The sequence below is a fragment of the Lagenorhynchus albirostris genome, chromosome 2 (assembly GCF_949774975.1).
Source record: "Lagenorhynchus albirostris chromosome 2, mLagAlb1.1, whole genome shotgun sequence".
NCBI classification, from domain to species: Eukaryota; Metazoa; Chordata; class Mammalia; order Artiodactyla; family Delphinidae; genus Lagenorhynchus; species Lagenorhynchus albirostris.
In genome coordinates this window covers 153,071,549-153,084,941 of record NC_083096.1, presented here as the reverse complement: position 1 = coordinate 153,084,941, position 13,393 = coordinate 153,071,549, and the positions used below count along the sequence as shown (strand labels likewise).

Sequence of the window (13,393 nt, the reverse complement as noted above, 5' to 3'; positions counted from 1 at the left end):
TCACCGGCAATGTATGAGAGTTCCAATTACTCCACATTCTCGCCAACACTTGTTATTGTCTGTCTTTTGATTATATCCATACCCATGGGTGTTAAGTGGTATCTCATTGTGGCTTTGATTTGCATTTCCCTAATGACTAAAGATGCTGAGCATCTTTTCAAGTCCTTATTGGCCTTTTGTATATTTTCTTTGGAGAAATATTCAAGTCCTCTGCCCATCTTTTCAACTGCATTATTTATCTTTTTTATTGTTGAGTCGTAAGTTTCTTTTGTATTCTTGGATACAAGTACAAGTGATTTTTTAAAAAAGTAAATCAGATTTTGTTACTCCCTTACATAGTACCCTCTAATGATTCCCCACTATGTTTAGAATAAAATCCAAATTCTCACTCTGGCTTACAAGGTCCTACACGATTTTGCCACTTTGCCCCTCACACAGTGCACTGTAGTCAGAGCAGTGTTCTTTCTGCCCTTGAAACATAATAAACTCATTCGTGTCTCAACACCCTTGTAGGTTTGTCACAACTGCCTGCTTGGAATTCTCTTTCCTTGGATGGCTTCTTCTTGTCATTGAATTCAAATATCTCTTTTCAGACAATTTTTCCTAAAAAAAAATTGTATCTAAAAAAGCTCCCCCTCCACAAAGAGGAACAAGGGAACTTTTGGGGATGATGGATATGTTCATTACCTTGATTATGGTAACGGTTTCATGGATATATACATATGTCAAAACTTTTTAAACTATATACTTTATGTGCCATTTATTTTACTTCAATTATATTCAATAAAGCTGTTAAACAAGTAACTCTCTTCATAATCACACCTTTACTGTCACACTCTTATCATACTTTATTTCCTTAGGAGAAACTGTCTACCTGAAATCATCTTGTTTACTTCTTGACTTAAATGTTTATTGACTATCTCATCCCTCTAGAATGGAAGTGTCATGAGAGCACTTCATGAATGTTTTTCATCTTGTAACTGCTGTATCCTCAGCTTGGCTCACAGTTGGGTGCTACACAAATATCTGGCTAATTGAATGAGTGAATTTGATAGAGGTTTAGAAAAGAAACCCAAAGACAATAGGAAGGGTGACTTTCCATTCCCTCAGACTCACAAGTACTTGAGGGGATGAAATTCTTATTATTTATTTTCTTTATTAAGAGCTACCTTGGGCTTCCCTGGTGGCGCAGTGGTTAAGAATCCACCTGCCGATGCAGGGAACATGGATTCGAGCCCTGGTCTGGGAAGATCCCACATGCTGTGGAGCAACCAAGCCCTTGCACCACAACTACTGAGCCTGCGCTCTAGAGCCCGTTCGCCACAACTACTGAGCCAGCGCTCTAAAGCCCGTTCGCCACAACTACTGAGCTCGCGAGCCACAACCACTGAAGTCCACGTGCCTAGAGCCCGTGGTCCGCAACAAGAGAAGCCGCTGCAATGAGAAGCCAATGTACCACAACGAAGAGTAGCCCCCGCTCGCCACAACTAGAGAAAGCCCGCACTCAGCAATGAAGACCCAATGCAGCCAAAAAAAAAAAAAAAAAAAAAAAAAGAGCTACCTCAAACTCTATTCTGGATGATCTCCAACACTGTGATCATTAGAAATATCACTGACTGTTCAACTACTCTGTGGTACTATTCTAGTACTTTATATATACTCTCCCATAGGTAGTGGTTATTTTAATAATAGTATTATAATGATAATATAGCATATTATATAGTAGTTATAATAAATATATAATAACTATAATAATAGCAGCAGTAATACAGTAAAAACATTTGTTTAGCATTTGGTATTTGTCAGATATTATGTAAGCATTTTACCCATGTAATCTCATTTATTCTTCACAGTAACTTTATGAAGTAGGTATTCTTTTACAGACAAGGAATTTTGAAGTTTAGAGAGGTGAACTAACTGACCAAAGCCACACAACTGGCAAAAGGCAGAGCTGGACCTCAAATCTAAGTCTATCTGACTTCAAAGCACATGCTTTTTCCATTATGCTACAGTGCTTGTTAAGTATTTTTATATAATACAATGTTACTCCAGCTCATCTACAAACCCAGAATGTGCACCTCAAGAATGATACTACTCAAACTCTGAAACAGGCTAGTAGTAAGAGTAAGAGAGATGAGAAGCTAGTTGCCTGAAAATAAGCCAAGATATTTAGAGCAAGGAATTTTTACTTTATGCCAAACTCCATGTCTAGCTTCACGTGACATTTAAATTCTTACTGTTTCTGATTACTCTTCAGTAGACATTGGTTTTTACCTAAGTTGCTGGTCCTTGCTCCTCCTTTGCCTATGAGTGAGGTTTATTGGTGAAGGTATGCTGACCATGAGAGATGTAGGTAGGCTCCCTTACCAACTTGGGTTCCAATTTTAAGAGCGTTTACCTTTAGTGCCAGGCGGCTGCAGGTTGTCTCCAGTCAAGGAACACCAGCCCACAGGGAAGATGTCCCGGGAGTCGAAGCGGCACCAGTAGTCAAAGGCCCCTCGCCACCCATCAAAAGTGACAAGCACCTCTGAGCCTCGCACCTCCCCAATAGTGGCTGGGCAAATGAAATGAGGGTTCTTCCTGTCCACAGCTTCCAGCTTCATTCCCATTTTGAAGAAGTTGTGAGAAGGTGATGGTGGTTCCTAAATGAGAGACAAAAATACACAGACCTAGACGCAAAGAGAGAGGCTATGTATGCCAAAAGACTATTTCATCTGGATGATTAAAAAATGACTGCTATATAGGATTTATAATGGAGCTTTAGTCTTTCTTTTAAATGAATTTCAAAGTATACCAAAGTATTACTTTGCTAATCCTGTTATTTTGACATCTTTGCTTCAGATCCTTTTTTTTTTTTCAAGAAATAAAGGGTAACAGATAAGGCTGAATCCCCTTTTGTGCCCTTCCCCATGCATGTTTTATACTTTATATGTACAAACCATTTGCATACTTTTAAATTTTATATAAATAGTATTATACTGAACATATCATTCTACATCTTGCTTTTTTTGTTCAACATTGTTTTTGAAACGTATCCATGTTGATAAATTTAGCTCTAGTTTAACTGCTAATAGTACTCCATTACACGTATATATCATAATTTATTCATTCTCTTTTGACAGACATTTAAGGTTGTTATGAATTGTTTACTATTTCAAAAGAGTTTTAATGGCCCTTCTTGCACTTGTTCCTTTTTGTTCACATGTGGCAGGATTTCTTCAGGGTGTATACCTAGGAGTAGAATTGGTGGGTTATAGGATAGATATATACATCTTCCACTTTATTAAATATTGTTAAATTGCCCTCTAAAGCAGTTGTAACATTGTACAGTCTCTCCAGTAGTGTAGCTAGTTCTTGGGTGCTGATCTGCAATGCAGTTGCATAGATAAAGTTTCCAAAAAAGTGTTGTATACTCTATTCTGTTTCCCTTCGTCTTACTGTCTGATCGTGTACCAATAACGTCTTATTAAACGGGTATCTGGCAGAAAAAGTCTCCCTACCTTGTTATTCTTCAGTATTGTTTTGGCTATTCTTTCTCCTTGACCTTTCATATGAATTTTAGGATCAGCTTTTCAAGTTCCACAGAAAAACCCTACTTGTATTTTGACTGGAATCCCAGTGAACTTATAATTTGGGAAGAAATAACCTTTGTATGTATGATATTGAGCCTTTCCATCCAGGAACATGATAGTATTTTCCATCTGTTAAGTATTCTTTAACATAGATTTCTTCTTCAGTATAAGTTTAAAAATTCCTTTACAAATGTCTCATGCTTTTTACAAACCATATTGTAATATTTTTTTCTGGCCGTATTGTAATTCTTTTGCTATCTTAAAGAGTACCTTTAAAAATTTTATTTTCAAACCACTTGCTGCTGTTAAATAGGAATGCAACTGATTTTCAAAAATTGATCAACATTTAATACTGATTAGCTTATGCTGATTGATATACCATTTTTTCTTGTCTGTTTGATTTATCAATTATTGAGAGATGTGTATTAAAATATTTCCTAATGATTGTGGATGTTCCAAATTTTCCACATAATTCTGTCAAATTTTGCTTTTCCTACTTTGAGGCTATGTTTTTGAGGAGCATGTATATTTATAACTTTTATCTTCTTGGTGAAGTATATATTTTTTATCATTAGATACTAACCTCTTTAATGCTTTTTAGCACCAAGTCTTCTTTGTCTAATTTCAGTATAGTTAACACCAGCTTTATTTTGATAAAGGTTTGCACGGTATACATTTTATATTCTTTAACTTTCAACACCTTTCTGTCATATTTCAGCAGTGTCTCTTGTAAACAGCATGTAGCTAGATTTAAAAACAATCTAATCTATGTCTGACTAAACTGATGAGTTTAAGCTAATTTCTTGTGATAACTGACATATATATAAATTTATTACAATTATCATACTGTCTACATTTCTATTTAACTTGATTTTTCAAGTTGTACCTTTAACTTCTTTTTTCTCCTTAAAAATCAACTGAATTTTCTTCCCTTTTTCCCTCTCCATTGATTCAGATTTTTTTAAAAAATAAATTTATTTATTTTTGGCTGCGTTGGGTCTTTCTGGCTGTGCGCGGGCATTCTCTAGTTGCGGTGAGCGGGCTCTAGAACGTAGGCTCAGTAATTGTGGCGCACGAGCTTAGTTGCTCTGTGGCATGTGGGATCTTCCTGGACCAGGGCTTGAACCCGTGTCTCCCGCACTGGCAGGTGGATTCTCCCTCCTCCCCTCCCTCCTCCCTTTATTTATTTTGGCTGCGTTGGGTCTTCGCTGCTGCACGTGGGCTTTCTCTAGTTGCAGCGAGCGGGGGGTACTCTTCATTGCGGTGCGTGGGCTTCTCACTGCGGTGGCTTCTCTTCTTGCGGATCACAGGCTTTAGGTGCGTGGGCTTCAGTGGCTGTGGCTCACTGGCTTTAGAGCGCAGGCTCAGTAGTTGTGGCGCATGTGCTTAGTTGCTCTGTCATGTGGGATCTTCCAGGACCAGGGCTCAAACCTGTGTCCCCTGCATTGGCAGGCGGATTCTTAACCACTGCACCAGGAGGGAAGTCACTGGCAGGCAGATTCTCCTTTTTTTTTTTTTCCAAATATCATGACGTTATATAAGTGCATCTAAACATACAATAGCAATTTGCTTTCCTTTTTAGGTACAGGTATATAAAAAAGTTGAATGATCCGTCTCTTTTGTCTCAAACAGGAGTTTACAGATCTTTTTTTTCTGTAAGAATGGCTTTTTAGGTAGTAACATTTGTACTTTTTTTTAAAACATCTTTATTGTAGTATAATTGCTTTAAATTGGTGTGTTACTTTCTGCTTTTTAACAAACTGAATCAGTTATACATATACATATGTTCCCATATCTCTTCCCTCTTGTGTCTCCCTCCCTCTCACCCTCCCTACTCCACCCCTCTAGGTGGTCACAAAGCACTGAGCTGATCTCCCTGTGCTATGCGGCTGCTTCCCACTAGCTATCTACCTTATGTTTGGTAGTGTATATGTCCATACCTCTCTCTTGCTTTGTCACAGCTTACACTTCCCCCTCCCCATATGCTCAAATTCATTCTCTAGCTGGTCTGTGTCTTTATTCCTGTCTTGCCCCTAGGTTCTTCATGACCTTTGTTTTTTCTTAAATTCCATATATATGTGTTAGCATATGGTATTTCTTTTTCTCTTTCTGACTTAACTTCACTCAGTATGACAGACTCTAGGTCCATCCACCTCACTACAAATAACTCAATTTCGTTTCTTTTTATGGCTGAGTAACATTTCATTGAATATATGTGCCACATCTTCTTTATCCATTCATCTGTCGATGGACACTTAGGTTGCTTCCATGTCCTGGCTATTGTAAATACAGCTGCAATAAACATTGTGGTACATGACTCATTCTGAACTATGGTTTTCTCAGGGTATATGCCCAGTAGTGGGATTGCTGGGTGGTATGGTAGTTCTATTTTTAGTTGTTTAAGGAACCTCCATACTGTTCTCCATAGTGGCTGTATCAATTTACATTCCCACCAACAGTGCAAGACAGTTCCCTTTTCTCCACACCCTCTCCAGCATTTATTATTTCTAGATTTTTTGGTGATGGCCATTCTGACTGGTGTGAGATGATATCGCATTGTAGTTTTGATTTATATTTTTCTAATGATTAATGATGTTGACCATTCTTTCATGTGTTTGCTGGCAATCTGTATATCTTCTTTGGAGAAATGTCTATTTAGGTCTTCTGCCCATTTTTGGATTGGATTGTTTTTTTTTGCTATTGAGCTGCATGAGCTACTTGTAAATTTTGGAGATTAATCCTTTGTCAGTTGCTTCATTTGCTAATACTTTCTCCCATTCTAAGGGTTGTATTTTGGCCTTATTTATGGTTTCCTTTGCTGTGAAAAGCTTTGAAGTTTCATTAAGTCCCATTTGTTTATTTTTGTTTTTATTTCCATTTCTCTAGGAGGTGGGTCAAAAAGGATCTTGCTGTGATTTATGTCATAGAGTGTTCTACCTATGTTTTCCTCTAAAAGTTTGATAGTGTCTGGCCTTACATTTAGGTCTTTAATCCATTTTGAGTTTATTTTTGTGTATGGTGTTAGGGAGTGTTCTAATTTCATTCTTTTACATGTACCTGTCCAGTTTTCCCAGCACCACTTACTGAAGAGGCTACCTTTGCTCCACTGTACATTCCTGCCTCCTTTACCAAAGATAAGGTGACCATATGTGCGTGGGTTTATCTCTGGGCTTTCTATCCTGTTCCGTTGATCTATATTTCTGATTTTGTGCCAGTACCATACTGTCTTGATTACTGTAGCTTTGTAGTATAGTCTGAAGTCAGGGAGCCTGATTCCTCCAGCCCCGTTTTTCGTTCTCAAGATTGCTTTGGCTATTCGGGGTCTTTTGTGTTTCCATACAAATTGTGAAATTCTTTGTTCTAGTTCTGTGAAAAATGCCAGTGGTAGTTTGATAGGGATTGCACTGAATCTGTAGATTGCTTTGGGTAGTAGAGTCATTTTCACAATGTTGATTCTTCCAATCTAAGAACATTGTATATCTCTCCATCTATTTGTATCATCTTTAATTTCTTTCATCAGTGTCTTATAATTTTCTGCATACAGGTCTTTTGTCTCCTTAGGTAGGTTTATTCCTAGATATTTTATTCTTTTTGCTGCAATGGTAAATGGGAGTATTTTCTTGATTTCACTTGCAGATTTTTCATCATTAGTGTATAGGAATGCAAGAGATTTCTGTGCATTAATTTTGTATCCTGCTACTTTACCAAATTCATTGATTAGCTCTAGTAGTTTTCTGGTAGCATCTTTAGGATTCTCTATGTATAATATCATGTCATCTGCAAACAGTGACAGCTTTACTTCTTCTTTTCCAATTTGGATTCCTTTTATTTGCTTTTCTTCTCTGATTGCTGTGGCTAAAACTTCCAAAACTATGTTGAATAAGAGTGGTGAGAGTGGGCAACCTTGTCCTGTTCCTGATCTTAGTGGAAATGCTTTCAGTTTTTCACCATTGAGGACGATGTTGGCTGTGGGTTTGTCATATATGGCCTTTATTATGTTGAGGAAAGTTCCCTCTATGCCTACTTTCTGCAGGGTTTTTTATCATAAATGGGTGTTGAATTTTGTCAAAAGCTTTCTCTGCATCTATTGAGATGATCATATGGTTTTTCTCCTTCAATTTGTTAATATGGTGTGTCACATTGATTGATTTGTGTATATTGAAGAATCCTTGCATTCCTGGGATCAACCCCACTTGATCATGGTGTATGATCCTTTTAATGTGCTGTTGGATTCTGTTTGCTAGTATTTTGTTGAGGATTTCTGCATCTATCTTCCTCAGTGATACTGACCTGTAGTTTCCTTTTTTTGTGACATCTTTGTCTGGTTTTGGTATCAGGGTGATGGTGGCCTGATAGAATGAGTTTGGGGGTGTTCCTCCCTCTGCTATATTTTGGAAGAGTTTGAGAAGGATAGGTGTTAGCTGTTGTCTAAATGTTTGATAGAATTCGCCTGTGAAGCCATCTGGTCCTGGGCTTTTGTTTGTTGGAAGATTTTTAATCACAGTTTCAAATTCAGTGCTTGTGATTGGTCTGTTCATATTTTCTATTTCTTCCTGGTTCAGTGTTGGCAGGTTGTGCATTTCTAAGAATTTGTCCGTTTCTTCCAGGTTGTCCATTTTATTGGCATAGAGTTGATTGTAGTAATCTCTCATGATCTTTTGTACTTCTGCAGTGTCAGTTGTTACTTCTCCTTTTTCATTTCTAATTCTAACGATTTGAGTCTTCTCTGTTTTTTTCTTGATGAGTCTGGCTGATGGTTTGTCAATTTTGTTTATCTTCTCAAAGAACCAGCTTTTAGTTTTATTGTTCTTTGCTATAGTTTCCTTCATTTCATTTTCATTTATTTCTCATCTGATCTTTATGATTTCTTTCCTTCTGCTAAATCTGGGGGATTTTTGTTCTTCTTTCTCTAATTGCTTTAGGTGCAAGGTTAGGTTGTTTATTTGAAATGTTTCCTGTTTCTTAAGGTAGGATTGTATTGCTATAAACTTCCCTCTTAGAACTGCTTTCGCTGCATCTCATTGGTTTTGGGGTGTCATGTCTCCATTGTCATTTTTTTCTAGGTAGTTTTGGATTTCCTCTTTGATTTCTTCAGTGATCGCTTAGTTATTAAGTAGTGTATTGTTTAGTCTCCATGTGTTTGTATTTTTTACAGATCTTTTCCTGTAATTGATACGTAGTCTCATAGCGTTGTGGTTGTAAAAGATACTTGATATGATTTCAATTTTCTTAAATTTACCAAGGTAGATTTGTGATCCAAGATATGATCTATCCTGGAGAATGTTCCATGAGCACTTGAGAAAAATGTGTATTCTGTTGTTTTTGGATGGAATGTCCTATAAATATCAATTAAGTCCATCTTGTTTAATTAATGTATCATTTAAAGCTTGTGTTTCCTTATTTATTTTCATTTTGCATGATCTGTCCATTGGTGAAAGTCGGGTGTTAAAGTCCCCTACTATGATTGTGTTACTGTCAATTTCCCCTTTTATGGCTGCTAATATTTGCCTTATGTATTGTGGTGCTCCTATGTTGGGTGCATATTTACAATTGTTATACTTCTTCTTGGATTGATTCCTTGATCATTATGTAGTGTCCATCTGTTTCTCTTGTAATAGTCTTTGTTTTAAAGTCTATTTTGTCTGATATGAGAATCGCTACTCCAGCTTCCCTTTGCTTTCCATTTGCATGGAATATCTTTTTCCATCCCCTCACTTTCAGTCTGTATGTGTCCCTAGGTCTGAAGTGGGTCTCTTGTAGACAGCATATATATGGGTGTTGCTTTTGTATCCATTCAAGCCAGTCTATGTCTTTTGGTTGGAGCATTTAATCCATTTGCATTTAAGGTAATTATTGATATGTATGTTCCTATTACCATTTTCTTAATTGTTTTGGGTTTGTTATTGTAGGTCCGTTCCTTCTCTTGTGTTTCCTGCCTAGAGAAGTCCTTTAGCATTTGCTGTAAAGCTGGTTTGGTAGGACTGAATTCTCTTAGCTTTTGCTTGTCTGTAAAGGTTTTAATTTCTCTGTCAAACCTGACTGAGATCCTTGCTGGGTAGAGTAATCTTGGTTGTAGGTTTTTCCCCTTCATCACTTTAAATATGTCCTGCCATTCCCTTCTGGCCTGCAGAGTTTCTGCTGAAAGATCAGCTGTTAACCTTACAGGGATTCCCTTGTGTGTTACTTGTTGTTTTTCCCTTGCTGCTTTTAATATGTTTTCTTTGTATTTAATTTTTGACAGTTTGATTAATACGTGTCTTGACGTGTTTCTCCTTGGATTTATCCTGTATGGGACTCTGTGCTTCCTGGACTTGATTAACTATTTCCTTTCCCATATTAGGGAATTTTTCAAGTATAATCTCTTCAAATATTTTCTCAGTCCCTTTCTTTTTCTCTCCTTCTTCTTGGACCCCTATGATTCGAATGTTGGTGCGTTTAATGTTGTCCCAGAGGTGTCTGAGACTGTCCTCAATTCTTTTCTTTCTTTATCTTTATTCTGCTCTGCAGTAGTTATTTCCACTATTTTATCTTCCAGGTCACTTATCCGTTCTTCTGCCTCAGTTATTCTGTTATTGATCCCTTCTAGAGAATTTTCAATTTCATTTATTGTGTTGTTCATCACTGTCTGTTTGCTCTTTAGTTCTTCTAGGTCCTTGTTAAACGTTTCGTGTATTCTCTCCATTCTACTTCCAAGATTTTGGATCATCTTTACTATCATTTTTCTGAATTCTTTTTCAGGTAGACTGCCTATTTTCTCTTCATTTGTTAGGTCTGGTGGGTTTTTGCCTTGATCCTTCATCTGCTGTGTGTTTCTCTGTCTTCTCATTTTGCTTAACTTACTGTGTTTGGGGTCTCCTTTTCGCAGGCTGCAGGTTCGTAGTTCCCGTTGTTTTTTGTGTCTGTCCCCCAGTGGCTAAGGTTGGTTCAGTGGGTTGTGTAGGCTTCCTGGTGGAGGAGACTAGTGCCTGTGTTCTGGTGGATGAGGCTGGATGTTCTTTCTGGTGGGCAGGTCCACATCTGGTGGTGTGTCCTGGGGTGTCTGTGGCCTTATTATGATTTTAGGCAGCCTCTCTGCTAATGGGTGGGGCTGTGTTCCTGTCTTGCCAGTTGTCTGGCATAGGGTGTCCAGCACTGTAGCTTGCTGGTCATTGAGTGGAGCTGGGTCTTGGCATTGAGATAGAGACCTCTGGGAGAGCTCTCACCGAATGATATTATGTGGAGCTGGGAGGTCTCTTGTGGACCAGTGTCCTGAACTTGGCTCTCCCACCTCAGAGGCACAGCCCTGACGCCTGGCTGGAGCACCAAGAGCCTGTCATCCACACAGCTCAGAATAAAAGGCAGAAAACAAAGAAAGAAGAAGATAAAATAAAATAAAGTTATTAAAATAAAAAATAATTTTAAAAATTTTTGAGAAAAGTATTTAAAACAAAGAAGAGAGCAACCGAACCAAAAAACAAATCCACCAATGATAACAAGTGCTAAAAACTATACTAAAACCAAACAAACAAAAATGGACAGACAGAACCCTAGGACAAATGGTAAAAGCAAAGCTATACAAAATCACACACAGAAGCATACCCATACACACTCACAAAATGAGAAAAAGGGAAAAAATATATATATACTGTTGCTCCCAAAGTTCACCTCCTCAATTTGGGATGATTCGTTGTCTATTCAGGTATTCCACAGTTGCAGGGTGCATCAAGTTGATTGTGGAGATTTAATCTGCTGCTCCTGAGGCTGCTGGGAGAGATTTCCCTTTCTCTTCTTTGTTCACACAGCTCCTGGGGCTCAGCTTTGGATCTGAACCCGCCTCTGTGTGTAAGTTGCCTGAGGGTGTCTGTTCTTCGCTCAGACAGGACAGGGTTAAAGGAGCAGCTGATCTGGGGGCTCTGGCTCACTCAGGCCGGGGGGAGGGAGAGGTATGGAACATGGGGTGAGCCTGCGGCAGCAGAGGCCGGCATGACATTGCACCAGCATGAGAACACACCAGCCGTGTGTTCTCCCAGGGAAGTTGTCCCTGGATCACAGGACCCTGGCAGTGGTGGGCTGCACAGGTTCCCAGGAGGGAAGAGGTGGATAGTGACCTGTGCTCGCACACAGGCTTCTTGGTGGCAGCAGCAGCAGCCTTAGCGTCTCATGCCCGTCTCTGGGGTCCGCGCTGACAGCCACGGCTCACACCCGTCTCTGGAGCTCCTTTAAGCAGCGTTCTTAATCCCCTCTCCTCGCGCATCAGGAAACAAAGAGGCAAGAAAAAGTCTCTTGCCTCTTCGGCAGCTCCAGACTTTTTCCCAGACTCCCTACCGGCTAGCTGTGGCGCACTAGCCCCTTCAGGCTGTGTTCACGCAACCAATCCCAGTCCTCTCCCTGAGATCCACTGAAGCTGGAGCCTCAGCTCCCAGCCCCCGCCTGTCCCGGCGGGTCAGCTGACAAGCCTCTCGGGATGGTGAGTGTTGGTCGGCACCAATCCTCTGTGCGGGAACCTCTCCCCTTTGCCCTCTGCACCCCTGTTGCTGCGCTCTCCTCCGTGGCTCCGAAGCTTCCCCCCTCCGCCACCCACAGTCTCCGCCCATGAAGGGGCTTCTAGTGTGTGGAAACCTTTCTTCCTTCACAGCTCCCTCCCACTGGTGCAGGTCCCGTCCCTATTCTTTTGTTTCTGTTTCTTCTTTTTTCTTTTGCCCTACCCAGGTACGTGGGGGAGTTTCTTGCCTTTTGGGAGGTCTGAGGTCTTCTGCCAGCGTTCAGTAGGTGCTCTGTAGGAGTTGTTTCACATGTACATGTATTTCTGATGTATTTGTGGGGAGGAAGGTGATCTCCACGTCTTACTCTTTTGCCTTTTTGAAGCTCCCCTGGCAGGCAGATTCTTAACCACTGTGCCACCAGGGAAGTCCCCAATTCATACGTTAACCATTCTATATTTAGTCTTTTGGTGGATCCCCTTCAGATCATAACTGTATAGTTGACATAATTAAGTCTAAAGCTCATCTTTAAACAATACAAGAACCTCAGAATATTTAAACTACTCCTGAGTTAATAGGTGTTTGACAATTTAGTTCCACATTGTTATACTGCCAACTGATCACTTCTGCTAGTATAACTGGTTTATACAGTTATAGGCAATGGTTGATTAGTTTTACTCACATGTTAAACCATCTTTCTTCAGCAGTACTCTTTGCATCTCATTCTTACTTTCCAGTTCAATTATCTTTTATTTATTTATTTATGGCTGCGCTGGGTCTTCGTTGCTGCGTGCGGGCTTTCTCTAGTTGAGTCAAGTGGGGGCTACTCTTCGTTGTGATGCATGGGCTTCTCATTGTGGTGGCTTCTCTTGTTGCGAAGCATGGGCTCTAGGTGTGTGGGCTTCATTAGTTGTGGCACGTGGGCTCAGTAGTTGTGGCACACGGGCTTAGTTGCTCCCCAGCATGTGGGATCTTCCTGGACCAGGGATTGAACCCATGTCCCCTGCACTGGCAGGTGGATTGAAGTCCCCAGTTATCTTCTTCCTGAAATATACTGTTCAATTGTTCTTTCAGCAGATATATTAGTATCTGTTTGTATTAGTTTGCTGAAAATGTCTTGATTTTACATTCATTCTGAAATAATAGTATAAGTAGATATAAAATTCTAGGTGGACAACTATTTTTTCTTAGTTCTTTGAAGATATTATTCTGTTACCTTTTGGCTTGTACTGCTGCTGTCAAGAAATGTGCTGTCAGCCTAACTGTAATCCTTTTGAAGGTTCAGTCCACATGGACATGGAAGCTGTGGATATGGAGGGCTGACTGTACTATGCCATTTTATATAAGGGAGTTGCGTATGTG

At 39.6% G+C, this 13,393-nt stretch overlaps 1 protein-coding gene across 13 annotated transcripts in view; it reads right to left on the bottom strand.

The window, feature by feature from the left end:
* Nucleotides 1–13,393, bottom strand: part of SCMH1 (Scm polycomb group protein homolog 1) — a 187,336-nt gene that overhangs the window by 76,014 nt on the left and 97,929 nt on the right. For 12 of the 13 annotated variants that reach the window (XM_060140371.1, XM_060140366.1, XM_060140372.1 and 9 more), the window contains one exon: nucleotides 2,399–2,642. In XM_060140371.1, the coding sequence (XP_059996354.1) occupies nucleotides 2,399–2,642 (244 nt within the window). Of the gene's footprint in view, nucleotides 1–2,398; nucleotides 2,670–13,393 lie in introns of all 13 variants that reach the window. The other variant, XM_060140378.1, reaches the window with a different exon arrangement.